At 52.6% G+C, this 25,787-nt stretch overlaps 2 protein-coding genes, 2 long non-coding RNA genes and 1 pseudogene across 7 annotated transcripts in view; 3 read left to right on the top strand and 2 right to left on the bottom strand.

Moving 5' to 3' along the window:
- The window catches only part of FAM207A (family with sequence similarity 207 member A), a 59,618-nt gene extending 51,678 nt beyond the window's left edge, over positions 1-7,940 (bottom strand). The window contains exon 1 of one of the 4 annotated variants that reach the window (XM_033234248.1): positions 7,814-7,940. Coding sequence is in view for 1 of the 4 variants with exons in the window: in XM_033234148.1 (XP_033090039.1) it covers positions 7,287-7,331 (45 nt within the window). In the remaining 3 variants the exon portion in view is untranslated. The other 3 variants (XM_033234174.1, XM_033234148.1, XM_033234317.1) reach the window with 3 other exon arrangements.
- Positions 21-4,972, top strand: LOC117097021 (annotated as a pseudogene).
- On the top strand, positions 7,345-9,622 carry LOC117097167. The gene is made up of 3 exons (XR_004442851.1): positions 7,345-7,504; positions 7,707-7,977; positions 8,301-9,622. It is a non-coding gene; the product is annotated as an uncharacterized LOC117097167 (long non-coding RNA).
- A 210-nt stretch (positions 9,623-9,832) lies between these two features.
- On the bottom strand, positions 9,833-11,564 carry LOC117097133. Its single transcript, XR_004442832.1, has 2 exons — positions 11,363-11,564; positions 9,833-11,155 (listed from the first exon to the last, which is right to left on the bottom strand). It is a non-coding gene; the product is annotated as an uncharacterized LOC117097133 (long non-coding RNA).
- A 10,830-nt stretch (positions 11,565-22,394) lies between these two features.
- The window catches only part of ITGB2 (integrin subunit beta 2), a 32,386-nt gene continuing 28,993 nt past the window's right edge, over positions 22,395-25,787 (top strand). Inside the window, 1 exon segment of the mRNA XM_033233722.1 lies at positions 22,395-22,430. Coding sequence (XP_033089613.1) covers positions 22,410-22,430 — 21 coding nt within the window. The 5' untranslated portion in view covers positions 22,395-22,409.

The raw sequence follows: 25,787 nt of genomic DNA, 5'->3' as shown, positions 1-25,787 counted from the left end.
GCTACTCGGAGACTGAGGCAGGAGAGTCACTTGAACCCGGAAGGCAGAGATTGTGGTGACCCGAGATTGCGCCATTGCACTCTGCCCTGGGCAACAAGAGCAAAACTCCGTCTCAAAAAGAAAAAAGAAAAAATCTATATGATTTAAAGATCAGCCTCCTCTTCCACGGCAAGCCCAGTATTTGCTATGGTTTGAATGCCAGTACCCTCTGAAACTCATGTTGAAATTTAATTGCCGTCATACCACTCCCATATTAAGATGTAGCACCTTTAAGAGGTGATTAGGCCACGAGGACCCTACCGTCAGGAATGGGTTAATGTTGTTATCATGGGAGTGGGTTTGTTATTAAAGTATTTTTTATAAAAGGACTAGTCTGTCCCCCTTTTGGCACACTCTTGCCCTCTCTTTGCTGTTCCACCGTGGGATGACACAGCAAGAAGGCCCTTGCCAGTTGCCAGCCCTTCAGTCTTGGACTTCCCAGTCTCCAGAACCATGAGCCAATACATTTCTGTTCATTATATAAATTACCTAGTCTGTGGTATTCTGTTATAGCAGCACAAAGCAGAGTAAGACAGAGACAAAGATACTCACCTGCACCAAGGTGGAAGCTTCAAAAGAAGCCATTCATGTATGGGGTGGTGCTGCAGAAAGACCACAGTAGAGAATCCCTCACCAGTAAGGAACTGTGTTAATCAGGTAACTAATTAATTAAAAAAAAAAAATTTAAGAGACAGGGCCTCACTCTGTTGCCCAGGCTGGAACAGTGGTGCAATCATAGCTCACTAACGGTGACCTCCTGGGCTCAAGTGATCCTCCCACCTCAGCCTCCTGAATAGCTGGGAACACAGGCATGTGCCACCACACCTGGCTAGTTTATTTGTTTATTTATTTACTTATTATTATTATTATTATTATTGCAGAGACAATCTCCCTGTGTTGCCCAGGCTGGTCTTAAACTCCTGGGCTCAAGCAGTCCTCCCACTTCAGCCTCCCAAAATGCTGAGATGACAGGCGTGAGCCACTGCATCTGGCCCCAGATTTTCTTTTTTAAAAAAGCAGTATATGTGTATGATACTGTAGGGGAGGCAAATATCCACCTTCCTCCTCTTAGGGTCCTGGCTGGGCCTGGGAACTAAGTTGAAAGCAGATGGATTAAACAGGAGAAATGTATACAAATTTAATGTCACCTTCATGTGACACAGGACCCTGCTAAGGAAGCAAAGACCCAAAGAAGTGACGAAACCTATGTGTTTTTGCAGGAGGTTGAACAAAGAGGCAGTTATGGAAAAGTAAACCGTGTGGGGAGGCTTAAGAACAACAGGAATTACTTTAATTACTTCAATGTCTGTACAGAATTCTGTCGGCTATGATGTGCTTCCCTGTAAAGGAATATTTCTTTGACCGGTACAGGGAAGGCATCTTTCTTTTCTTTCTTTCTTTTTTTTTTTTTAAGACAGTCTCTGTCACCCAGGCTTGAGTGCAGTGACGCGATCTCGGCTCACTGCAACCTCTGCTGCCCAGGTTCAAGCGATTCTCGTGCCTCAGGAGAATCTCAGTAGCTGAGATTACAGGCACCTGCCACCACGCTTGGCTAATTTTTGTATTTTTAGTAGAGACAGGGTTTCACCATATTGGTCAGGCTGGTCTTGAACTCATGACCTCATGATCCACCCGCCTCAGTCTCCCAAAGTGCTGGGATTATAGGCGTGAGCCACTGCACCCGGCCGGGAAGGCATCTTTCACATGGGCATTTTTTTTTTTCAATTATTATTATACTTTAAGTTCTAGCGTACATGTGCATAACGTGCAGGTTTGTTACATATGTATACTTGTGCCATGTTGGTGTGCTGCACCCATCAACTCGTCAGCACCCATCAACTCGTCATTTACATCAGGTATAACTCCCAATGCAATCCCTCCCCCCTCCCCCCTCCCCATGATAGGCCCCAGTGTGTGATGTTCCCCTTCCCGAGTCCAAGGATCTTATTGTTCAGTTCCCACCTGTGAGTGAGAACATGCGGTGTTTGGTTTTCTGTTCTTGTGATAGTTTGCTAAGAATGATGGTTTCCAGCTGCATCCATGTCCCTACAAAGGACACAAACTCATCCTTTTTTATGGCTGCATAGTATTCCATGGTGTATATGTGCCACATTTTCTTAATTCAGTCTGTCACTGATGGACATTTGGGTTGATTCCAAGTCTTTGCTATTGTGAATAGTGCTGCAATAAACATACGTGTGCATGTGTCTTTATAGCAGCATGATTTATGATCCTTTGGGTATATATCAGTAATGGGATGGCTGGGTCATATGGTACATCTAGTTCTAGATCCTTGAGGAATCGCCATACTGTTTTCCATAATGGTTGAACTAGTTTACAATCCCACCAACAGTGTAAAAGTCTTCCTATTTCTCCGCATCCTCTCCAGCACCTGTTGTTTCCTGACTTTTTAATGATTGCCATTCTAACTGGTGTGAGATGGTATCTCATTGTGGTCTTGATTTGCATTTCTCTGATGGCCAGTGATGATGAGCATTTTTTCATGTGTCTGTTGGCTGTATGAATGTCTTCTTTTGAGAAATGTCTGTTCACATCCTTTGCCCACTTTTTGATGGGGTTGTTTGTTTTTTTTCTTGTAAATTTGTTTGAGTTCCTTGTAGGTTCTGGATATTAGCCCTTTGTCAGATGAGTAGATTGCAAAAATTTTTTCCCATTCTGTAGGTTGCCTGTTCACTCTGATGGTAGTTTCTTTTGCTGTGCAGAAGCTTTTTAGTTTAATTAGATCCCATTTGTCAGTTTTGGCTTTTGCTGCCGTTGCTTTTGGTGTTTTAGACATGAAGTCCTACACATGGGCATTTTTATCTCCTGTCTTCAGGAAGAAAAGGAGAGATTCAGTGATGCTCTTGCAGGTGCCGTCTTTCAAGTGCCTTAAGTAGAAGTGATTCTCACGTCAAAGTCACAGAGTCAGCCACCCTTCGATCCCAATGGAAACGTCCTAAAAGCTGTTTACAGTGAACAGTTTCCCTTCCTCTCCTGACCCCAGACCCTAGTTCCCTGCCCACTTGAAACCATGATTACAGGTTTCCTGTCGCCATTCTAGAGACTTTTATACAAAGAGAGTTTTATCTATGAGAAAATATTTTTCAGTGATCCTGTTCTTCACACCAATTAAACCGACTTCCCTGATCCACACCTGGCTTCTCTCACATCATGAAGATCTTACTGTTTGCCCCTCACTCCCCCTGGCACTCCATAGTGGCTGCAGAGGACACTGGATATGGCCGTGGCTCCATCAGTTCCCATGTGGCTTGTTCCCTGTCTCCTGCTGTAACTGACATGCTGGCATGCGCATTGCCTAATACATACAAACAGAAGCTTTCCAAAGAGAGAAGTCTCAGGAAATTCATGGTGAAATGTTTGGCAGTTGGTGTATATAAAAAGCTCAGGCCTGCTGCTCCCTTCCTGTTGTACCCAGGAGTGGCCAGAAGGCTTCTCTCCGGGCCTCATGGGGGGAAACACTGGTCTCATGAAAGACCTGGGTCCTGCCCATCAGGACCAAAGCGGCATGTGCGAGGACCCTGCGGGCCAAGAGACGACAGCGATTACAAACCCCAGCCCCAGTCTTGCAGCTGACCTTGCAGGTGACACCCTGCCCGGCTGTCCCGGTGCAGCTGAACATCAGGGGCCTCTGCTGGACAGAAACTCCGAGTCCACACTCTGACCCCAGGGGCTGGGGCTGGTAGGTGACACGTTGCACTCTCATTCTGGATTCTGCTGCCTCTTTCTGATCAACAGGTGAAGCCTCAGCATGCAGAGAGGGGGCTAGGAGAGGCCCCTGCAGACATGCTGGGCCTCGTGGTGCCTCACGGCTGTCCAGAACCAAACCACACGGTGCTGCTTTGCCCCAGCCATGGCCAGTGGTGAAAGGGACAGAGGGAATCACTGACGCCTGCAGGGATGCTCGGACCCCTCAGGAAGGCTGCCCAGGTGCCCACCTTCAGGGAGACCCACAGATGCCCCATGCTGGAGGGGCACAGTATGAGTGGCCGAATCCTTACAGAGCCAGTGCTGGGCTTGGACCCTGCAGATGCAGGGGGTGCCCCAGGGAGGGTCTCCATGGACTCCGAGCCTGCCTCCGTCCTGGACTGTCTCCTGCCTCTGCCCTGGACTGTCTCCTGCTCTCTCCTCTCTGCCCCTGGAGTGGTGTGTGCTGGCTGTAGGTCAGTAGGAGGCGTCATTCAGAAATGGCTTTCAGCTTGCCGCCCCGACCACATCTCTGTTTCAGGACCACTTCTACAAGAGGGGATGCTGCTGTGGCTGCATCAGTTTCAGCCCTTTCCCTGCCCCGAGACGTCCCAGAGAGCGGCTGCGTGCTCACAGTTCCCGTTAGGCCATCAGAGGAAGATCAAAGATCAACCCTCCCCCATGGGCCCTTGCCTGCCAGGTGGGCTCCCTGCCTGTCTCCCGGCCCCCAAGAGCTCCACAGACTCTGCCGATGGCTGCTTTGAAGGAGGGAGGGGGTTTTCTGATTCTCTGGATATCCCTGGGACTGGGGCTGTGGGCTGAGCCATGGGAGAGCCAGCCCAGTTCCCTGGGGGTTGGGGGCTGTGCCCCTCCATCCCTTAGTAAAAATACAGCAACTCCCAACTCGGAGTCAAGGGTCAATAGTCAGAAAACCTTGGTGCAGCCTGGGACAGGCGTAGAGGTCTCAGCAGAGCTGCCCAGGAGCAAGACCTAGGATCTAGCAGGGAACTATGTAGTCACCCCCGAGAGGCCGGGCTCTCTTCCTGAGCTCCAGGCCTAGGGTGGGGGTGGTTGTGTGTTCTGACACACTGTTCCCCTATGTGATGGCTCTGTCCCACTTGGCTCCTCCCACTCGCTTCCCTTCTGTGGAGAAGCTGTCCAGGTGTCACTGCCTCCAGGAAGCTGTGTCTGATTTCTCCAGTTGAACAGTGAGACTTGCCATAGCTCACATGCTCGCTCTTCTCACTGGAATGATAACCACAGGTTTTCCTGTATCCTGGAGGACAAGGATGAGGGCTTTCCACTTGAGCCTCCCTGGTGGAGCCCAGCTCCTGACATACCTGGTGAAAGTTCTCAAAAAGAAGAACATGGAGGAGGAATGTGGGTAACAACCCTGGCTGCCTGCGTATTCTCAGCTAGGAAGATGTAATGGTGAATGGCCTGCCTGTGTCACAGCTCTGACTCAAGCCCAGGCCCTGGGTTCCGGCCCGAGCCTGAGTACTAGGTCCAGAGCCACAGAGCGCCAGGCCACATCCGCCTCACCTGGGACCCTGCATGGGGTACAGTCTGCGGCCCCACCCAGACCTGCTCAGTGAAAGACCCCATGGCAGGACTCAGCCACCTGTGGTTTCACAATCCTCCAGTGGGTTCCTAGGCATGAAGACCACCGATGAGAGGCTGAACTGGCAGGAGCCTGTCTCTAGCCCCTCCTCACCCCAGCCTGGCCCTGCCTCAGAGGCGGCACCCAGGACGTGGCCATGACCCATGGACTCCACTCAATCCCTCTTCTCCAGGAGCCATGCAAAGTGTCAGCCAGCCAGGCCTCCAGAAGGCAGTCGTCACCTGTGAGGCATTGCGGTGTCAGTCGTGCAACTGCCAAGTGCCAGCACTGGCAAAGATTCCAGGCTCAAAGGCGCACCTGGGGGCCCTGGCGTCCGGGTGGCTCAACTTTGCGGGCACATCTGCCTCCTTCCAGATCTCCCATGCTCACCTCTTCGACAGGGAGGGAAGGCTCTGCCCCGGCCTTCCTTCCCTCAGCTCCGCCAGTGCAGGCTGGGCAGCCTGGGCTTTAGAGCTGGCTTCTGCCCACACTTTCTCCTTGAAAGAAGAACAAGGCTGAGGCTGCCAAACGCATCTCAGGTGCGTTTTTAAAAATCCTGGACCCCTCTCTCTGTCCCATCATCCTCCTCAGGGACCTCCTCTCTCCGTGGTTCTCTCCCCACACTCTGTCACTGCCACATTTTCACCTGGGCCTGGCCTTTGTCTCCACCTGAAAATCTTGAAAATCTTGAAATGGATTTCTAGGTCCCTGGGGACTCGGGCAGCACATTCCCCTTCAGAATAAAGGGCGCCCACGGTCCCCCAGCACCTGCCCAAGCCACGCTCCTAGCTCCCCTTCCTACCCCTGCAGCCCAAGGGTCCCTTCAGCCACCCCCAAGTCCCCACCTGGGCTCCTGCCCCGCCCCTGGCTATCAGCGCCTTCTCCACCCGGGCGCCTCTGCTCACAGAGCCCCCCCTCGCTTCCCCTGGGATGGGGGGCCAGGCCATGACCCTGAAAGGCTAGCCGTGGTCTTGATCTCCCCTGAGCGCCCTCCCCTCCCTCTCCGTCCTCCCCCGGCCCCGGCCCCGTCCTCTGCTGCTGGCCTCTGGGTCGCGTCCCGCAGACTGAGCTGTGCGTGGGGGTCCTGGCGGCCTGGGCCCTCCCGCACCAAACCCAGGCGATCGGAGCCCAGCGGGGATGCGCGAGGTCCTTCTCGGGGCTCCTCAGACCCTTTCTCGAGTCGCCTGAGGGCGCTGCTTCCCCGCGGCCGCCCCTGGTTTCTGCGGAGCCAGGGCCTCAGACTCCGCGGCCGGGAGACCCAGTGAGACCCCGGGGAGGCGCGGGCTCTGCTCCCGGGTACCAAACGCACCGGCTGCCCCTTAGGAGGGACGGCGACCTCGCCCGCACGGCCGCTCCTCCGGCTCGCGCAGCCTGGACGCCTTCCGAGGCCGCCCAGCCAGGTCCCACGCGCGGCCCCATCCACAGGCCAGGACTGCCTTCCCGGAGCTCGCGGCCCCCAGCCTGGAGGACCCGGCCCTGACGCCCTCCCAGCCTTCCCCAGCCCGCTCTCCCCCGCAACCCCCGACGGGTCTGAGTGCGGGTCTCTGGCCCCGGCCTTTCCGGGGAAGGAAAGCTCCCTTCGCGCGCCCCAGGGAGTGGCCAGGCTCGGAGCGTGGAAACCCTGCCCGCCGCGGGCCGCAGGTTTTGGGCCAGCTCTGGCCTTCCTGAGCCTCAGTTTCCCCTTCTCTACAATGGGGACGCCGTGGGGGTTTTTCTGAGGACCCACAGGGAAAGCTCCAGGAAGCGCCTACTCACAGCACTTGCTCAGTGGTGGCCCCGGAGCTGGCAAGGAGCAAATGCAACGGAATACGGCCGGGGTCGGGGTGGGGGTCAGCGTGGGGGAAGGATTGCAGTAGTGTCCGCGGCGGAGGAGGCTCCGAGCACCAGCCGAGCAGCTCCGGGCAGCGGGGGAGGGGAGGTGGCTTCCTCCTTGGAGACTCACCCTCGTGCCTGGGGGGGGGGGGCACCTCAGGGAAGGAGGCGCCATGCTCCAGGGCACCCGGCTGGGACCTGCCGCAGCCTCTGCACGCAACGGGCTCCATCCCCCGGGCCACGGATTGGGAGACTGTAGCAGGCGCGAAGCCCACTGCCCAGCCTCTGCCAGGCCTGAGACCCCGGCCACCTCCGGGCAGGTTTCCTGAAGCCCGGGGCCAGGAGAAGGTGAGCGGCTGCCCGTCGGGCGTCGGGGGTCGCCTGCACCGGGTGGACGCGGTGGCACTTGGGTACGGTTGGCTCCCAACCTCACCGTCCAACCAAGGGATCGCCCCGGCTGGGCAGGGACCTGGCGCGCCTAGGCGGGAGGGGACGGCTGGTTTCGGGCGGCCTCTGCCCCAGTGACCTGCAGACTTTGGCTTTGGTTCAGGGACGTCTGCGGTTACAAATGATCGTTTGGCTTCCTGCAGTACTGTTCGCGGTCTGAGCATCTCCAGAACCCGCACATTCCCATGATGAGTTTCCAAGAACCCTTACCAAGAACTGGGACGGCGAGGCCGCACCCCACCTGTGTACCTCTGTGCCTAGGGACGGCGGATGGCCCGGTTCCGCCTGTCCGTGCCCCAGGATGCTGCAGGAAGCTCAGATGCAAACTCTTTGGGGCTGTGGAGTTCCCGCATTGGGAAACTCTTGCAATAAAAGTAACCTTAGGCCGGGCGCGGTGGCTCAAGCCTGTAATCCCAGCACTTTGGGAGGCCGAGACGGGCGGATCACGAGGTCAGGAGATCGAGACCATCCTGGCTAACACGGTGAAACCCCGTCTCTACTAAAAATACAAAAACTAGCGGGCGAGGTGGCGGGCGCCTGTAGTCCCAGCTACTCGGGAGGCTGAGGCAGGAGAATGGCGTAAACCCGGGAGGCGGAGCTTGCAGTGAGCTGAGATCTGGCCACTGCACTCCAGTCCGGGTGACAGAGCGAGACTCCGCCTCAAAAAAAAAAAAAAAAAAAAAAAAAAAAAAAAAAGTAACCTTGCTGTAATCCCCAGGGACCATTGAGAGGAAGTGGTGAGGGCGGGGGAGGGGCGGGAGGAAGCGGCTGGGGGCTGAGGTTGCCAAGTCTAGATTTCGGCAAGCGCTGTGCTGGGGTGGGTGGGAGACCGGCTGCGCCCAGCACGGAGCCGCTTCCTGATAGCCCTGGCGGCATCACCCTTGGGTCGGATTCCAGAGCCCGGAGGTCCTTTCAGCTTTCCCTTCCTGTTCCTTACACTTCGTCCCTCTCTCCAGTTAGAGAGAGGCAGGCTTCTGGGGTCTGGGTGCTTTCGTTTTGGAGCCATTTAACTTGATTTATAATAACATGCTTTTCTGATTATAAAATTAATGCATGGCTACCATAAGCAATTTGGAAAAGTCAGAAAACAAGTTAACACGTTAAAATCTCCTGGATCCTGTCTTGTGGGGACTGCAGTGAAGCCCAGCCGGCCACCCCTTCCAGGGGCCTCTGTTCTCCCTGGGGCCTTGCAGCCTTTCTGGGCTTGGCATTGCTATGGCTAAAGCGTGAAAGGGTCAGGCAAGGCTGTCAGCCTTGCGTCCCCCACGTGTAACTGCATGGGGTCGCACCCAAATCTGAGTAATAGACCCACTCAACCTCACCCCTGCTCTGCTGGCCTCAGGGAGGAAATGCTCATCATTGCATCCGCCCACCCCACCCCTGCGGTGCCACATTCACCAGCCTTGCTGGGCATGTTCCCCTACCCCACCCTCTGCCCCTGCCGCATTCACCAGCCTCACTGCCTGTACGGCTTCCCTCACTCAGCAACCTCTGGGCCCCGGTCCCCACTGCCACTCTATGTACCCAAGTTCTGCAGTCCCAACCCTTTGTCTGCTCCTCCCTGGGAGGCAGACCTGTCACCCCATTTACAAATGGAAAAAGGTGCCTTTCAGGAACTGACCTGACGCTGTGCAGCCCCCTGCCTAGCAGGTGCCTTGGGCTGCACCCCAGGCTTTCTAGAGCCCAGCCATGCGGGCCACTTGCCTGCCCAGCTCCTCTGTGTATGAGAAGCCAGCTGGGCCCCTGGGGCCCAGTGGAGAGAGTTGCTGCTGTTTCTATCAGAAAGAAAAACTCACAGGGGGAGGGAGGGGGGAGGAGGGAGGGCTGCCCTCCAGCCTGCAGGGACTTCCTGGGTGGAAGGGGCCAGACCTTTCTGGTCAGGTCCCTCTGGGTTGAGAGGTCATCTCTGGGCCAGGACCCAGAACTGGAGGAGGGAGGGGCAGGGAGGAAAGGTCCCTGCCTGGCGGTGCTGCCTTCCAGCGGGGCCTGGTGGGGCAGAGGCTGGAACACCCACTCGGGAGGGTCGCCCAGGGTCCAGCATCAGTGTTTAGGTTCTCTGGCTCTTCCCTGCCTCCAGTGTCCTCCATGTCCACACCATTCCCATGTGCCTGTGTCCCACCCCTTCTCCCACACACTGTCTCCACTCCCCATGCCCCATTCCTCTCCAGAAAATCACTGGTCTAGAATAGAGACCTACAAACTTGGGCCCTTAGACTGGCCCTCCACCTGTTTTTGTCAATGAAGTTTTATTGGAAAACAGTCATACTCATTCACTTTCAGAAGGTCTATGGCCACTCTGCAGCCACAATGGCAGAGCTGAGAAGTCGTGGCAGAGACCATTTGGCCAGCGAAGCCTAAAACACATACTGTCTGCAGGGGCTTCCTGGGTGGAGGCGAGTGAACTTTTCTGGTCAGATCCCTCTGGGTTGAGAGCTCTTCCTCCTCCAGGGAAGAGCTTGCCCAGCTCCTCCCTAGTGGGGGCATCTCAGCTCACTTTTACGGAGCACTTTCTCTGTGTTCTGTGCCACCCAGGCCCATACCCAGGCCCAGTGAGCTCTGTGCATAGGTCATCCCCCTCACTGCAGGGGGAGGCCCCAGATACCACCCACGGGACACATTGGTGTGTGAAGTGCCACACTAGGGCCCAGAAGGGACAGCTCCCCCCCAGGTAGGGACGAAGCAGGGGTGAAGGGAACGCATGGGCCGGCCTAAGGACTGGACCCTTCAGGATGGGAAATGTGTGGGCGGGGTTGCGGAGGGAGTTGGTAAGGGGCTCAGAGACAACACAGATGTGTTCAGAGACAGGGCGGGTCATTAGATTGGATGGAGGCTTGGGGTCCCTGAGCTTAGAAAGCCCCCATGGAAACCAAGTCACAGGAATCCAGGATGATGAAGGCTGCCCAGACTTTTCTGGGAGACACATCCCCAAAGGCGTCCTCTCGTGGCTCCATTCTGGTGGAAACCATGAATTGAACAGGAAAGGAAAAATGTCAAGTATCAGAAAGAAGACTGGCATGCTTTGAGGGCAAGTGGACCCCCAGTCCGGGACAGAGCCTCGGTTGGGGTAAAGGGCACCCACCCGATCTGACCCAGCCCGACACTCGGGAGCCCTGCTCTCTGGTCAACCAGCCTTCGTGGGGTGGGGAGGTGGGTGGAGGAATGAGGTTTAGTGGTCTGTGAAGGTGGCAGACCTCGTTTTGGTAGATGAGGGCATTACCTCCCATTGCCCCACCACATTCGAGCTGCTTTCAATCGGCTTGGTGCTTTTGCTCTGACCGTGGAACTGTTGTTCACTGCTAGGCCATGTGGACGGACTGGAATTACAGTTTCTTCTCCTCTGGTTTTCCCCTGGAGTCCATCATTGCTTAACTATTTTCCTTGCTCTGTCTCCTTTGAACAATGAGCATCTTCCCACCCCCAGGGGGCCTGGAAGGCCCTTCCCAGCATTCACTCCACCTCCCCCCCAGCCAAGGCTACCAATCAGTCTGTCCCTGGGCAGGGGATGACAGGTGAGCCTGTCTGGCAGCCCTTGCCAGGGGCTGTGAAATCTTCCTTTGGGTGAGTCAGGGAAGCAAGAATGCCACATCCTCATCTCCCTCTCTCAAGGAGGAGCCACGCCACGCAGAGGAAGGCAGAGGAGGGAGGAACTGTGCTCCCAGCGTGGGAAGCTGCGTCGGGGGGAGCACAGGCCCACCCAGGCCACAGGGGGATGGAGGCTGCCCCCAGCTTCTCCCGCCCCTGCCTCCTTCCTACACTCACCTGGCTGCCCAGGGCAGATCTCCATTTCTGCAGTGAACCCTGTCAGGTGGCCTGAGACCAGCCCTGGTGTTCAGCCTGTTGTATGAATCTGTGGAGGATCCCATGAGAAAGAGCTCGTTGGAGCAGCCCACCTGGGGCACCCAACTCCATTTCCTGCCCCATGCCCTCCCCACTCGCCTCTAGGGAGTGTGTGTCACCTCCTCCCCTCCACCAGCACTGCCTGCAGCCCTCTCCCCCACCCCCGCCCCCGCCTGCAAAGGGCCTCACTCGCCTGCAAGGGGAGCTGAATGAACCCTGTAGAAGGAAGTCACTGGGGGGAAGAAGTGAAAAAGAAAAAATAGGCCTACGTGGGGGCAGGGTTGGGAGGAGACCAGAGTTGGGTTGCAGGGGAATTTGCAGGCAGGTTGGAGGGTGGGCGGGAGAGAGAAGTGTGGTGAGTGACTGGGAGGGAGCAGCTGTGGCCCGGTGGTGCCCAGAGTCCTCACGGGGGTGCTCTCCAGGCAGGAAGGGGCTTTCTGCCACTTGGACATCTCCTGCTGGGGCCAGACCCCAGGGGTCTCCGCGGCTGATGTAGACCCCATTCTCATCATCTCAGTTATGAACCCCACTGACCTGACTCTCTTCCCTCGATGTTGTCAAAATACTGCAGCTCCCCAAGCACCACTGTGAAGTGAGCCTGGAACCACCCCCTCCGCACTGGCCCTCTCCATCCTTAGCATCTTTCTTTTTTTTTTTGAGATGGAGTCTTGCTCTGTCACCCAGGCTGGAGTGCAGTGGCACAATCTTGGCTCACTGCAAGCTCCGCCTCCTAGGTTTACGCCATTCTCCTGCCTCAGCCACCCGAGTAGCTGGGACTACAGGCGCCCGCCACCTCGCCCAGCTAGTTTTTTGTATTTTTAGTAGAGACGGGGTTTCACCGTGTTCGCCAGGATGGTCTCAATCTCCTGACCTCGTGATTCGCCCGCCTCGGCTTCCCAAAGTGCTGGGATTACAGGCTTGAGCCACCTCGCCCAGCCCTTAGCATCTTTCTTAACCTTCAAACCCTGCTCCTATGGGATCTCCTCTGTGGAAACTTCCAGAATCCCACCTGTCACAGAGAGACCTCCTTCCCAAGCTCTGGGGCTACGTGTTATGGGGATGGAAGCTGGGGGGCCAGGCCAGCGTCCAGGATGGGAGGGCAGGAGAGCAGCCCTCAGGTTCTCAATCTCCTTCCCCGCCTGTGCTTGCCAGCTGCCCCCGCTGCCTCCACGCGTGGACACTGGAGGTCCCTCTCATCCACCCGGTGTCATGGCTGACGTGCTTGTCTCCTGAACTCAATGGACTGTTCTGGAGTGCAGGGTTGGGCAGCCTCAGAGCATGCAGCTCTGCCAGGCCAGCACAGGGAAAGGCTCAACCAACCCCTGATGACATCAGGTGGTTTTCTGGAAGATGTAAGTGAAAGTGACTGCAAATGGAATTTCTGGGCTGACTTGAGGGAAAAGATTGTTCCCAGAATCCTGCTCCAGTTCTGCTCACTCACGCCCGGCTTCAGAACCTCGTTCAGTGGTTGAGCAGATGAGAAACCCTGAGCAGTTGTACCCAGACATGTGGCTAGTTTCACCCACCTGACTCCCTCGGCCCTTAGGGCTGGACTCCTCATTCCTAGCTTGGGATCAACATCCACCCTTTCCTGCAGCCGCTGAGCTGGCAGAGCCCTGGGAAGCAGCCCGGCATGGCCCCACGGGTGCCGGTGCTGCTATGCTTCCTTCTGCGGTCGCCATTTCCTCATCAAAGCAAGAGGGCAGGGCAGCAGGCCTCCCAGCTCCTTGGAGCCTGTGATTTTCTTTTTTTTTTTTTTTCTTTTTTGAGACGGAGTGTCACTCTGTCGCCCAGGCTGGAGTGCACTGGCCGGATCTCAGCTCACTGCAAGCTCTGCCTCCCAGGTTTACGCCATTCTCCTGCCTCAGCCTCCCGAGTAGCTGGGACTACAGGCGCCCGCCACCACACCTGGCTAGTTTTTTGTATTTTTTAGTAGAGACGGGGTTTCACTGTGTTAGCCAGGATGGTCTTGATCTCCTGACCTCATGATCCGCCCGTCTCAGCCTCCCAAAGTGCTGGAATTACAGGCTTGAGCCACCGCACCTGTAATTTTCACTCCTTGCAGCCACACCTGATATTTTTACACTAAATGCACCAATTACTTCCTTGTGTCCACAAAGAAGAACGTGCACAGCCTCTGACTTCCAGCCTTAGGCACATCACATGGGTGACAGGGAGAGGAGTGCTGAGTCCCTGGAATGGAGGCCTGGTCCTCCCACAGCAAGGTCACTGTTCTGGGAAGCCCCAGAGTCCCTACCCCTCCCCTCCCCTCCACTCCCTCCACCAGCCTCTTTTCATTTATTTATTTATTTATTATATTTTGAGATGGAGTGAGCTCTGTCACCCAGGATGGGGTGCAGTGGTGCCATCTCGGCTCACTGCAAGCTCCTCCTCCCGGGTTCACGCCATTCTCCTGCCTCAGCCTTCGGAGTAGCTGGGACTACTGACACCTTTTTTTTTTTTACTTATTTATTTTTACTTATTTATGTTTACTTATTTTTTTACTTATTTATTTTTACTTACTTATTAATTTTTACTTATTTTTTTGTTGTTGTTGTATTTTTAGTAGAGACAGGGTTTCACTGCATTAGCCAGGATGGTCTTGAACTCCTGACCTCATGATCCGCCCACCTCGGCCTCCCAAGCGCTGGGATTACAGGCATGAGCCACCGTGCCCGGCCTCCCTCCACTGGCCTCTTTTTATATAGGGCTTCAGCGATTGCTCTAGGAATTACAATAGACATATGAAACACTTCATTGTCTACTTATAATAAAATTAGTATTTTACCACTCCAAGTAAAATGTAGAGAAACATTACAACTGTAGTAATTTCAACCGCCATTGCTTTCTGCTGTAGCTGTCACATATTTTGCATTTATATACGTTGAAAACCCCACCAATGATATAATTTTTGTTCTCAACATATTTTAAAGAACACAAGGCCGGGCGCGGTGGCTCAAGCCTGTAATCCCAGCACTTTGGGAGGCCGAGACGGGCGGATCACGAGGTCAGGAGATCGAGACCATCCTGGCTCACACGGTGAAACCCCGTCTCTACTAAAAAATACAAAAAATTGGCCGGGCGAGGTGGCGGGCGCCTGTAGTCCCAGCTACTCTGGAGGCTGAGGCAGGAGAATGGCGTGGACCCGGGAGGCGGAGCTTGCAGTGAGCTGAGATCTGGCCACAGCACTCCAGCCTGGGCAGCAGAGCGAGACTCCATCTCAAAAAAAAAAAAAAGAACACAAGAGGAGAAAAGTAGTCTGTTCTATTTACCCAGATATTTACCATTTCTGTTGCTCTTTCTTCATTTCTGAATTTCCAAGTTGCCCTCTGGTGTTATTTCCCTTCTGCCTCAGATTCCTTTTAGAGCACGTTTGCTGAGGTCTAATGTTCTTAGTTTCTCTTCATTTGAGAACGTCTTTATTTTTCCTTAATTCATGAGGAACAGTTTCACTGGGTGTAGAATTCTGGGTGGACATTTCTTATCCTTAAGCACTTTCAAATGTTGTTCTATTGTCTTCTGGCCACCATGGTTTCTGATGGGAAATGTGCAGTTCGAATGGGTGTTTCTCTCTATGGAATATCTTTGGTTGAAGCTTTTCAGGTGTTTTACTTTTGGTTTTCAGCAGTTTTAACATGATGCATATAGGCTTGGTTTATTTTGAGTTTATCTTTTGGAAATTCACTGAGTGTCTTGAATCCATAAATTCATGTTTTTACCAAATTTGGGACGTTTTCGGTCATTATTTCTTCGAATACTTCTTTCTGGGCCAATCTTTTACTCCTCCTCTTCTGGGACTCCAGCGAACAAATGTTATACCTTTGATACGATTCCACAGGTCTCTAAGGCGCTGTTCTTGTTTGTTTGTCTATTTTTTCCCTCCCTGTCATGTATATTGAATAATTTCTATTGGTCTTCAAGTTCGCTCACCCTTTCCTCTGTCTTCACCATTCTCCTATTGAGCCCATCCCATTCACTGAATTTTTTTTTTGTTTCTGTTATTGCATTTATCATTTTTCATTTTTTGTAACTTCTATATTTTTACTAAACATTTTTACCTTTGCATTTGTTTTAAGAGTTGTTGCCTTTACTTCATGGAACATGTTTATAACAGCTGTTTTAGATGCTCCATGTGATCATTTCAGCGTTGGGATTATCTCAGAGTTGGCATCTGTTAGTTATTTTTTCTCTTACAAGTTCTCAAGGTTTTCTTTGTTGCTGTTTGAGTACTTTTGGGTTGTATCGTGGACATTTTGAATATTATTTAATAAGACTCTGGATTCTACTAAAATCCTCTGGACAGCAATGATCATTTTGTTTTGCTAGCAGTCAGTCTGGTTAGGGTTAGACCACAAGTCCAGACCTGCCTCTTATGGGCTGTGGTTCCCATGTGAGTTCAGTTTTTATTTTTTTATTTTTCCTTCCTTCCTTCCTTCCCTCCTTCCTTCCTTCCTTCCTTCCTCCCTCCCTCCCTTCCTCCCTCCCTCCCTCCTTCCTTCCTTCCTTCTGTCTCTCTCTTTCTTTCTTTCTGACAGGATCTTACTCTGTCACCCAGGCTGGAGTGCAGTGGTGTGATCTTGGCTTACCATACCCTTGAACTCCTGAGCTCAAGTGATCCTCTCACATCAGCCTCCTGAGTAGCTGGGACCACAGGCATGCACCACCACACCTGACTAATTTTTGTATTTTTTGTAGAGATGGGATTTTGCCATGTTATCCAGGCTGGTCTTGAACTCCTGAGCTCAAGCAATCTGCCCACCTCAGCCTCCCAAAGTGTTGAGTTACGGGCGTGAGCCATGAGTTCAGTTTTCAAAGTCTGTGTGTCATATTTGCATCCAGCTCACACTCGCATCCCCGAGGCCAGTCTGCGACCTTGGCAGTCAGTGGTCTACCCCATGGTTCAATTCTCAAAGCCTTCGACTTGCTCTTTGGGGTCATTTCCACACAGGTTCGGTTCAGGGCTGAGTCTGGAACTTTGTACACAGCTTTATGGGATGCCTCTCTTGAGCTCCTCCTTATTGGTTTCTCATACTCTGTGGCTTTCCAGGAGCCCCCTTTCCTGGTCCTCGCCTCCAGGCATGTCATATGCTTCCTCTGGGCATGTCACATGCTTCCTCTGGACACTGCCATATGCTTCCTGCTGGCTCCTGCAGTTGCTCCTGCTGCTGTGGCTGCTGCTATCACTACTTTGGGAGTGCAGTTTCAGGACAGGGGTTTGCTTCTTGGACAAGAGCAGGAGAAGGAAAACAGCACATATCCCCCGACTCTCTTCATCCTCCGGGGCAACCCCTTTCCAGGCCACTGACCAGAAAGGAGGGTTTCTCTTGGCCATACTCACTGTGCTACTTTGAGGTTCAGACTGCTGCACATCAAAGCCAGGAGACAGGGAAGGGCAAGAGACAGGACACTGACCATGACCACGCTGTCAGTCTGGCCTCACATTTCGATTTCTCTCCAGTCTGTCTGCTGTTATTTTATTCTGTGTGGTGTCTTAGCTGTGCTCGGTGACAGACATAGAGTGCACTCCACTTACTCTGTCTTAGCTGGGACTAGAAGCTACTGGAGCTTTTTGTTCTTCTAAATGTCTTGAATTTAATTTTATTTTTTAACAGCATCATCAAAGTAGAATTTACATGCCAATACTCACTCTTTTTCAGTGTACAATTTTATGATGATTTTTAGAAAATTTGCAGAGCTATGGGCTGGGGGTAGTGGCTCATGCCTATAATCCCAGCACTTTGGGAGGCTCAGGGGAAAGGATTGTTTGAGCTCAGCCTGGGCAACATAGCGAGACCTAGTCTCTGTTAAAAAAAGAGAGAAAGAGACAACAACAAAAAGAAAATTTATGGAGTTGTGCAATCATCACCACAATCTAATTTCAGAGCATCTCCACCCCCTAAAAGATCCTTCTGCTCATTTGCAGTCACTTCCTTCTAGTTCCTTTAAAAAAAAAAAAGATATAAACTATTTTAAGAATATAGAAAAGCATGGAGCGCACTAGTACCAATCCCTAGACTCCTATCTCTCATCTTATCAAATCTTAATGTGTTGCCTGACTTTGCCCATAACTTTTTCTTCCTTTTTAGTAAAGAAAACTCTTTAATAGAACACTGGGCCGGGTGCAGTGGCTCACGCCTGTAATCCCAGCACTTTGGGAGGCCGAGGTGGGCGGATCACAATGTCAGGAGATCGAGACCACAGTGAAACCCTGTCTCTACTAAAAATACAAAAAATTAGCCAGGCGCGGTGGTGGGCACCTGTAGTCCCAGCTACTGGGGAGGCTGAGGCAGGAGAATGGTGTGAACCCGGGAGGTGGAGCTTGCAGTGAACCAAGATCGCGCCACTGCACTCCAGCCTGGGCAACTGAGTGAGACTCCGTCTCAAAAAAAAAAAAAAAAAGAACACTGAAGCCCTCTGCTTCCATCTCCCAGGCCCATCACCTTCTCTGTCTTCAGAGGTAACCACCGTCCTGCTCGAGGGGTGTGTGGGTCTGCAATGCCTCCTTCTGCATTTTGCTTTTCAGAAGAATCTCAGTGTTACGGATCTGTGGGTCACAAGGCTTCAGACCAGCACTTCAAGGGCTCTTATTCATTACCCTGTAGCATGAGTGTGGCACCACAGACATACGCGATCTAGGCTATATTTGGGTCCCCTATTCAGGAGTGCTGTTTTTTTTTCTTTCATGCCATCCTTTGGCCAGCATCTAATTTCATTCAGTTGTGCCCGTGAATTTGACCTCCTTATGATCTTTGTGCTTTAGAATGTGTGATTACTTCCTTCGTGGTCAAGGAATTATGTGTTTATCGTTGTCCCGCATTGTAACATAATTGTGTTTAAGTTGGAGATGAAGGGTTACATTCCTCAAATCCTCTACCTGCCAAATATGCATTTCTATTTGATTTTTTTCTTGTTTATTTATTTATTTATTTTTGTTTGTTTGTTTGTTTTTTGTTCTGGAGACAGAGTTTCATTCTTGTCACCCAGGCTGGAATGCAGTGGCACGATCTCGGCTCACTGCAACCTCCACCTCCCAGGTTCAAGTGATTCTCCTGCCTCAGCCTCCCAAGTAGCTGGGATCACAGGCACCCACCACCATGCCCAGCTCATTTTTGTATTTTTAGTAGAGACAGGGTTTTGCCATGTTGGCCAGGCTGGTCTCAAACTCCTGACCTGAGGTGATCCACCCACCTCAGCCTCCCAAAGTGCTGGGATTGCAGGTGTGAGCCTCCGCGACTGGCCTGATGTGTTTATTTCTGAGAGAGATGTGTTAAAGATATTTGCCATTTGGGGCTGTGTTGGTTTGCTCATATATTTGTCAGTCTTTGTTTTATATATTTTGAAGTTCGGTACATAAAGGTTTATGACTGCTGAACTGTCTTTGTGGATTGTAACTCTCATTCGTTACATCTTCCTTTGTTCATTTGATGCATTTTGCTTTGATTTATGTCTTTTCGACGTTTTTTGATATCTTCGTTAGTATTTTCTAGCACATATGTGTATTTTCTGTTTATTTTCAGCCTTCAGTGTTGTTCTCTTTTAACCGTGTATCTGATAGAGAGCCTTTTTTAAACTTTTTACTTTTTAATTGGGATAAAATGTACATAATATAAAATTCACCATTTTAACCATTAGAAGTATGCATTTCTGTGGCGTTAAGGACACTTATTACTGTGCGACCATCACCACCAACTGTCTCCAAAACCATTTCGTCTTACAAAACGGAAACTTTATACCCGTGAAATAATAATTTTGCACTTCCTTGAAATGTTTTTTTAATCTTACTACAAAAAATTTCACACATCTACAAACGTAGAGAGAACAGTTTAGTGAAGCCCCATGTCCCCAACAGTGGCTTCAATAATAATCAACTCACAGGTAACCTTGTTGTGTCAACACCTCTCTCCCCGCACCCAACCCACCGCTCTTTATTTGGAAATAAATCTGAAACATCCTACTGCACCATCTGCAAATATTTCAACATGTAACTCTAAAAGATGAGGACTTTTAAAATAACCACAAACCATTGTCACACTTAAAACAATTAACAATAATTTCAAAATTATTTTGAATGCTCCTTGCATTGCAATTGGTTCATATTGAGATTAAATCTCCTAATTCAAAGGGTCTCTCTCCCTTCCTCTCTCCTCTTGTACTTTGCCGTTTGCCTCGTGGGGATTTCTTCAGCTTGGATTTTGCAAACTGCATCCCTATGATGTCATCTCACACATCCCTCTGACGCTTCTTTGTAGATCTAAAAGCCTCGACCTGACAGCCTCAATAGTAACCATTGTTCTTTCTATTTCTCTTAATTTCTATTGTTATTTCATTAAGACCAACTCATTAAAGGTGTGTGCATAACGTCTGGTGCATCTGTGATGTTCCCAGCAATGGTCATTGACGACTTGAAGTCATCAGCGGGTGTAGTCGAATGATACTCTCTTTCTGTCCTTCTTCATTATTGTCTAGACTAAGTCTGTAATGAGAAGATGCCCTTGACAGAGAGCATTTAATTGGAGCTTGTTTTGTCTCTTTATTTCTAAAACCCAATGCAAGACCTTGTTGATTTAAAACGAGAAAATGTAACCCATTCACAGGTGCTGTGATTCCTGGTGGGTTTGAAATTATTCCCAATGTCTTACTGTTTGGTTTTTATTTACCTTTCTTATTTGTTCTATTTTCCCTTACTTTTTTCTTTTAAAGGATTTGTCTTTGTGTGTGTGTGTGTGTGTGCTCAGTTGCCCAGGCTGGAGTGCAGTGGTGCAATCATGGTTCACTGTACCCTCAACCTCTTGGGTTCAAGAGATTCTCCCACCTCAGCCTCCCTGGGACCATATTGCGTGCCACCATGTCTAGCTAATTTTCAGAGCATTTTTTTGTAGAGATGAGGGTCTGGGTCTCCAAATGTTGCCTAGGCTGGTCTCGAACTCCCGGGCTCAAGCGATCCTCCCACCTTGGCCTCCCAAAGTGCTGGGATTACAGGTGTGAGCCACCACGACCAAAATAAAGATTTGTCATATTTTTTCAGGTATATACATTCTATTTTTATTCCTAAGGACACTCTTGAATTGTTATCATATATACTTAGATTTTTTTTTTAGCAAAATGCCCACTGACGAGCATCTGTATTCCTCCCCAGATAGGATGGAATGACAGTGTGCTCCCTGGCCCCTTCCAACCCAGCCCTCTGGGCGTTTTGTTTCATAGTGTTAATATTTTTACCACTATTTTTAAATCAATGGGTTATGACATCATAATTTTTACTTATTTCTTTGCCCAACTTTGTATCATCTGCTCTTGTATTTCTCATGGATTTCTTCATGTCTATTTCTGCAAGACATCTTTAAAACAGAGTTTAGGGGCCGGGCGCCGTGGCTCATGCCCGTAATCCCAGCACTTTGGAAAGCAGAGGTGGATGGATCACTTGAGGCCAGAAGTTCGAGACCAGCCTGGCCAACATGGTGAAACCCTGTCTCTACTAAGAATACAAAAATTAGCTGGGCATCGTGGTGCACGTGCCTGTAATCCCAGCTACTTGGGAGGCTGAGGCAGGAGAATTGCTTGAACCCGGGAGGTGGAGGTTGCAGTGAGCCGAGATCACGCTGCTGCACTCCAGCCTGGGTGACAAGAGCAAAACTCCGTCTCAAAAAAAATTGAAAACAAAAAATAAATTCATAAATAAAACACAGTTGAGGGTAGTAATGTGTCTGAGTCCTTGCTCTGAAGATGTCTGATTTGGATTTTTTTCTAGGTATAATCTCTTTCCCTCCTCTTCCTCTTCCTCCTCCTCTCCCTTCTCTCTCTCTCTGAGCCTGTAGTATTTTACCTTTTGTGTTCTGTGGTATCATCCTCATGTTCCTAGTTACGGGACCTCATTGATCCATCCCTGGGGGATTCAGTGGCCTCGCAATCCACGTCCCCACCCAGATCTGCAGCCTTCCTCCTGTGACCTGAGCGTCTCCTCCTCACTGTCCCTGTTCCCTCCCCTCCCGCCCGCGGGTGCAGGTGGATGTCAGTGCGTGCACGCAGCCACGTTTTCTTGCCTGTTCCCATCTCTTTATCCTCCTTGGCTGGTTCCTCCACTCTGTTCTCTGGCTCAGGAATTTGCTCTCCAGGGTTTTTCGTTCTGCTCTTTAGCAGAATGTGTTACTGTTTCTTTCCGTCATCAAACTTTTCACTCCCATGGTCTCTGTGTTCTTCTTCCTGATGGGTGCCCTCTCCTCTGCCTGGCGCTCCTGGAGGCTGGGCCCCTCTCCCAAGTGCAAATCTGATGAAGGCAGGTCCTTCTTGCCAGGACCTCGTGAGAAATGACATGTCCCACCTGTCTCGAGGGGTTGTTCTCTGACCTCGGAGCGGCTGTAGAGCAGAGAGGGGCAGGGGTGAAGGGCGACGGTGGTGCAACCCACCACTTCCTCCAGCGAGGAGCTGAGAGGAACAGGAAGTGTCGGTACTTTAGGACCCACCCCTCCAGCTGAGGTTTTTAGACGTGATCCAGGGCAGACTGGTAGTGAAGCCCCCACACCAGCCGGGAGCACCGCTGAGGCCTCCAGCGCACCAAGGGTGAGTGTGCAGAGGCCCCGCCATGTCCACGGTGATTTTTGGAGGGAAGCACTCGCCTGCCCTGGCCTGGAGTGACCCTGGTGACCCTGCTCATGGCCCCGGCCCAGGGGTGTCTGGCAGGAAGGGGTCTCCAGACCATCTGCTGCAGGGTCCCCTTTGAGACCCAGCAAGGGGAAGTGCCTGCCACCACGCGCAGAGTCACACGGGGTGCTGGGAGCGATTGTGACTGAGGATGGCGCCGGCGTGGGAGGACAAGGGACTGTAAGGCCGGCAAGGCCAGGAGACGGCTGGGCCCTTGAGCGCCTAGGGGGTGGCTGGGGGGTCCTGGCGCTCCGGGCTGGGCAGGAGGAGGGTTCCTGGGGCCTCCTCTGTGAATCTGCTGCGCCTGCCTGTGTTAGGCCCTCCTGTCTGCATGCCGCCCCGCCTGGCTACAGTGAGTCCATCTCCAGATCAACTCGCAGTGTGTGGTGTGGTTTGTGGTGTGTGGTGTGTGGTGTGTAGTGTGGCATGGTGTGCATGTACGTGTGTTCATGTGTGGTTCTTGTGTGTAGCATAGTATAGTGTGGTGTGTGTGTGTGTGTGTATGGTGTGGGAGTGTGTGTGTGATGTGGTGTGGTGTCTGTTGTATGTACATGTGTGATGCACATGTGTGTAGTGTAGCATGGTGTGGTGTGGCGCATGCTCCATGCTCCTCTGGGACCCTAAAGCTTCCCTGCCTCCTCTGTGGGGACCCCTGGGTGAGGTCTTGCTGTAGGGGAGCGGGCGCTGCTGTGCAATTCTGGTCCAGATGTTTCAGCTGATGACCCTGGCCTCCCCACGACAGGCTCCTGGAGGCCGTTCCCAAGGTCCTGGTGGGAGGGGGATTGAAGCCATGCCCCTGGGTCCCGGGCCCACCTGGTCCCCTTCTCCCAACACTGCGCTCTTGGGGCCAGCCCTCCCCATGCATCCTCTGCCCTGGCACCCCTTGCACCACCGCACCCACACACAATCTCCTCTCCCCCGGATCTGGGGGCTGAGATCCTGCCCTGCTGTCCCTGTCTGTCCATCTGGGGCCCCTCTCCTCTGTCAGTTCCTGGGTGGGGAGAAGGAGGGGTGGCACGGCTGCAATGAGGAAGCAGGGGATGGCCTGAGAGCACAGCCTGGGAGCAAGCTGTGGGGGCATAGGGGACACTCACTGTCACTCAACTTCCCCGTGACGGTGGCGCGACGCCCACGGGTTTGGGGGCTGAGGCTGGATTCTGGAGGCTTCTCAGAAATGAGCTGCTAGAAGCTCTGGGCTGTCCACCGTCACTGTAGCGCTTTACCATGAGCGGCTTTGCAACTCCACGCCCAGCTCACTGCAGAATCCCTGGGGCCAGCGCCTCACTGAGAGTGGCCTCCAGACTCCACATTTTAGGAAGGAACTCCCGCCCCACCCAGTTGACTGCAGAATCCCTGGGTCCCTGCTGGCCTGGCACCCAGTGTTCCCCTTGGTATTCGGGGATGAGTAGGGGAGTCCCTTTGCCGGGAAGAGGTCCCTAGCTGGGCCCCTGCAGGCGGTGGCTGAGCCTTGGCCCCAGGGCCAGTCCCCACTGGGTGTGCCATCCTGAGCAGGGCCACAGGACAGATTCCCCACGCGGCCAGGACCCCTGTGGCCGCCTGACCCCGGGGGGCCTGTGGCTCTTGGTGAAGCAGGTGACCGGGCGGGCTGTGGGGCTTGGTGTCAGCTCCGCAGTGTCACTGCCTCTCAGAGTATGAGTTTCCATTCCCAGCAGTAAATGAACAGACGAGCAACCAAAGGCGCCTCCGAGTGCTGGGAGAGGAGACGCTCAGCCACCCAAGGGCCTTTGCCCCAGGGGAATAAATCCGGGCATTTGCTGGTGGGCATGGGCTGGGCTGGAGAAGCTGGGCCTCCAGGCAGGGGATGGCATGAAATCCAAACACTGCACGGGCAGCTGGACACTCCTCACCTGGGCCTCAGGCTTCTCACCTGAACCACAGAGTGGTAACCCCTGCCTCTCCCAGGCTGCATCGACCTGACCTGCCTAGTGCACAGTGAGCCTGAAGCAATACAGTCACCACTGGGGGACTCCCTGGGGAAGAGGCCCCCAGACTGCGAGGTGCCCATGAAGGGGCCATCGCCACCCAGGAGATGGGAGGGACCCTGTCTGCACCCTGTCTGGAAGGGACGTGGGATGAGCAGGCTATTTGGTCCCCTGGGACTCAGTTTCCCCATCTGTGAAACAGGAGGGGTGGTCTGGCCAATTGTGCACACTCCAGTTGTCTGTATAGTCAATCGTGTAATTTGAACTCACTTCCCCAGGGCTCCTGCCAGGCCCAGCTCTGTCCACTCCGGCCCAGGCCAGGCCCCACCAGGTACCAGGGCTGTGGGGCATTTGCCTCTGTGGATGGAGCAGCGTGCTGCCTGTGGCCGTTCCATGGAACAGGTCCTGTGTGGCCCCCTTGCTGCACTCCTGTCCTGTGTTAGAGAACCGTGGTTCCACCTGAGGCCACGTCACCTGAGGCTGGCTCCTGTTCCCGGAGGAGAATGCCAGCAGCCACAGGGGTCAGTAACACAGGCGTTCACCAGCGGGTACAGACCAGGTCACTGGGAAGCCCCAACTCAGGGGGCTCTGCAGTGGGTGCCTGGCAGTTATGGTGATGTGGGTGACACCCACCCCAAGCCGGACCTGGTGCCAGCAATGATCCCTCACATCCTACTTGGCACAAACTGGCACTAACATGGGGCATTGATTAGGTGGTTGCACTCCTCGACTCTGAGCCCATGTGTGTGGAACCCAGGCCCTGAGCGAGCACAGAGGGCCCTGGTGCTATCCTGAGCAGAGGCTCCCCCCGACCCCCTGCCCACCCGGGGCTGCGTGTTCTCTCTGGCCATCCAGGGACCGAGAGTGCAGAAGAGGTAGCCGCAGGGGAAAGCTTCCTGCCCAGCTGATTGGTAAACAGCCTTGCTGGGAACACGTGTTGGTGTTGGGAGTGGTGGAGGTTTCTGTGAGTGATGGAAACTCGGGATAGAGGTTGGGGGGAAAGAGGTGCTGAGAGCCTTAGCAGAGGGCAGAGTCCAGGAGTCCTGGAGCACAGCTCGGAGCTCATGTGCCGTGCCCAGAGGAGAGGCTGGCAAGCCCGTCCCATGGATGGGTGAATGGGTGAGTGACAGTGGCGACAAGCCCATGCCAGCAGGGAGGTCCCACCGCCGTGAAGCAGTGTCCTCAGCAACGTCGCGGTGGGAACAAGAAAGCCAGTGGCTTTGGAATCTGGAGGAGCAATTTCAGCACAATTCATTGGCCACCATGAAATTCAGTTTTTAAAATGTCCTTTATTCATTTATCACAGAAAGGGTGGAAAATACAAACAGGAATAATGAAAATTGAAAATACTCATAGTGCTACCACCCAGAGAAACACAGAATATTTTGGTACTGTCTCTCTTCCTCTTTCCCACAAATTCACTTTTACCACAAAGCCAAGCTGCCCTAAGTAGCCGTTCACATGTTTTTGTTGCTGTGTGGCTGCCCTGAGCAGCCATTCGCATGTTTTTGTTGCTGTGTGGGACTCCACAGTGCAGGCATCAAAACTGTCAAAGCGTCTTCCAGGTTGACGGCTACACAGGGAATCAAGATATTTTGGCTGAAATCCCTGGTTCTTTCCTAGCGTGACTTGTATGTTTCTTAGCCAGTTTTCTTTCTTCAGTTTTCTTTCTTCTTTTGTGAATTACCTGTTCAGGGTGCCACAGCCTTGAAACATCCTTGAATGGAATATTTACCTTTTTGTTATTAATTTCTAAGACATCTTTA

The sequence above is a fragment of the Trachypithecus francoisi genome, unplaced genomic scaffold, assembly GCF_009764315.1.
Source record: "Trachypithecus francoisi isolate TF-2019V2 unplaced genomic scaffold, Tfra_2.0 Contig00090, whole genome shotgun sequence".
In the NCBI taxonomy this organism is placed as follows: Eukaryota; Metazoa; Chordata; class Mammalia; order Primates; family Cercopithecidae; genus Trachypithecus; species Trachypithecus francoisi.
Note: the sequence above shows the minus strand (reverse complement) of the source record. Positions and strands in the feature narration are given on the sequence as shown.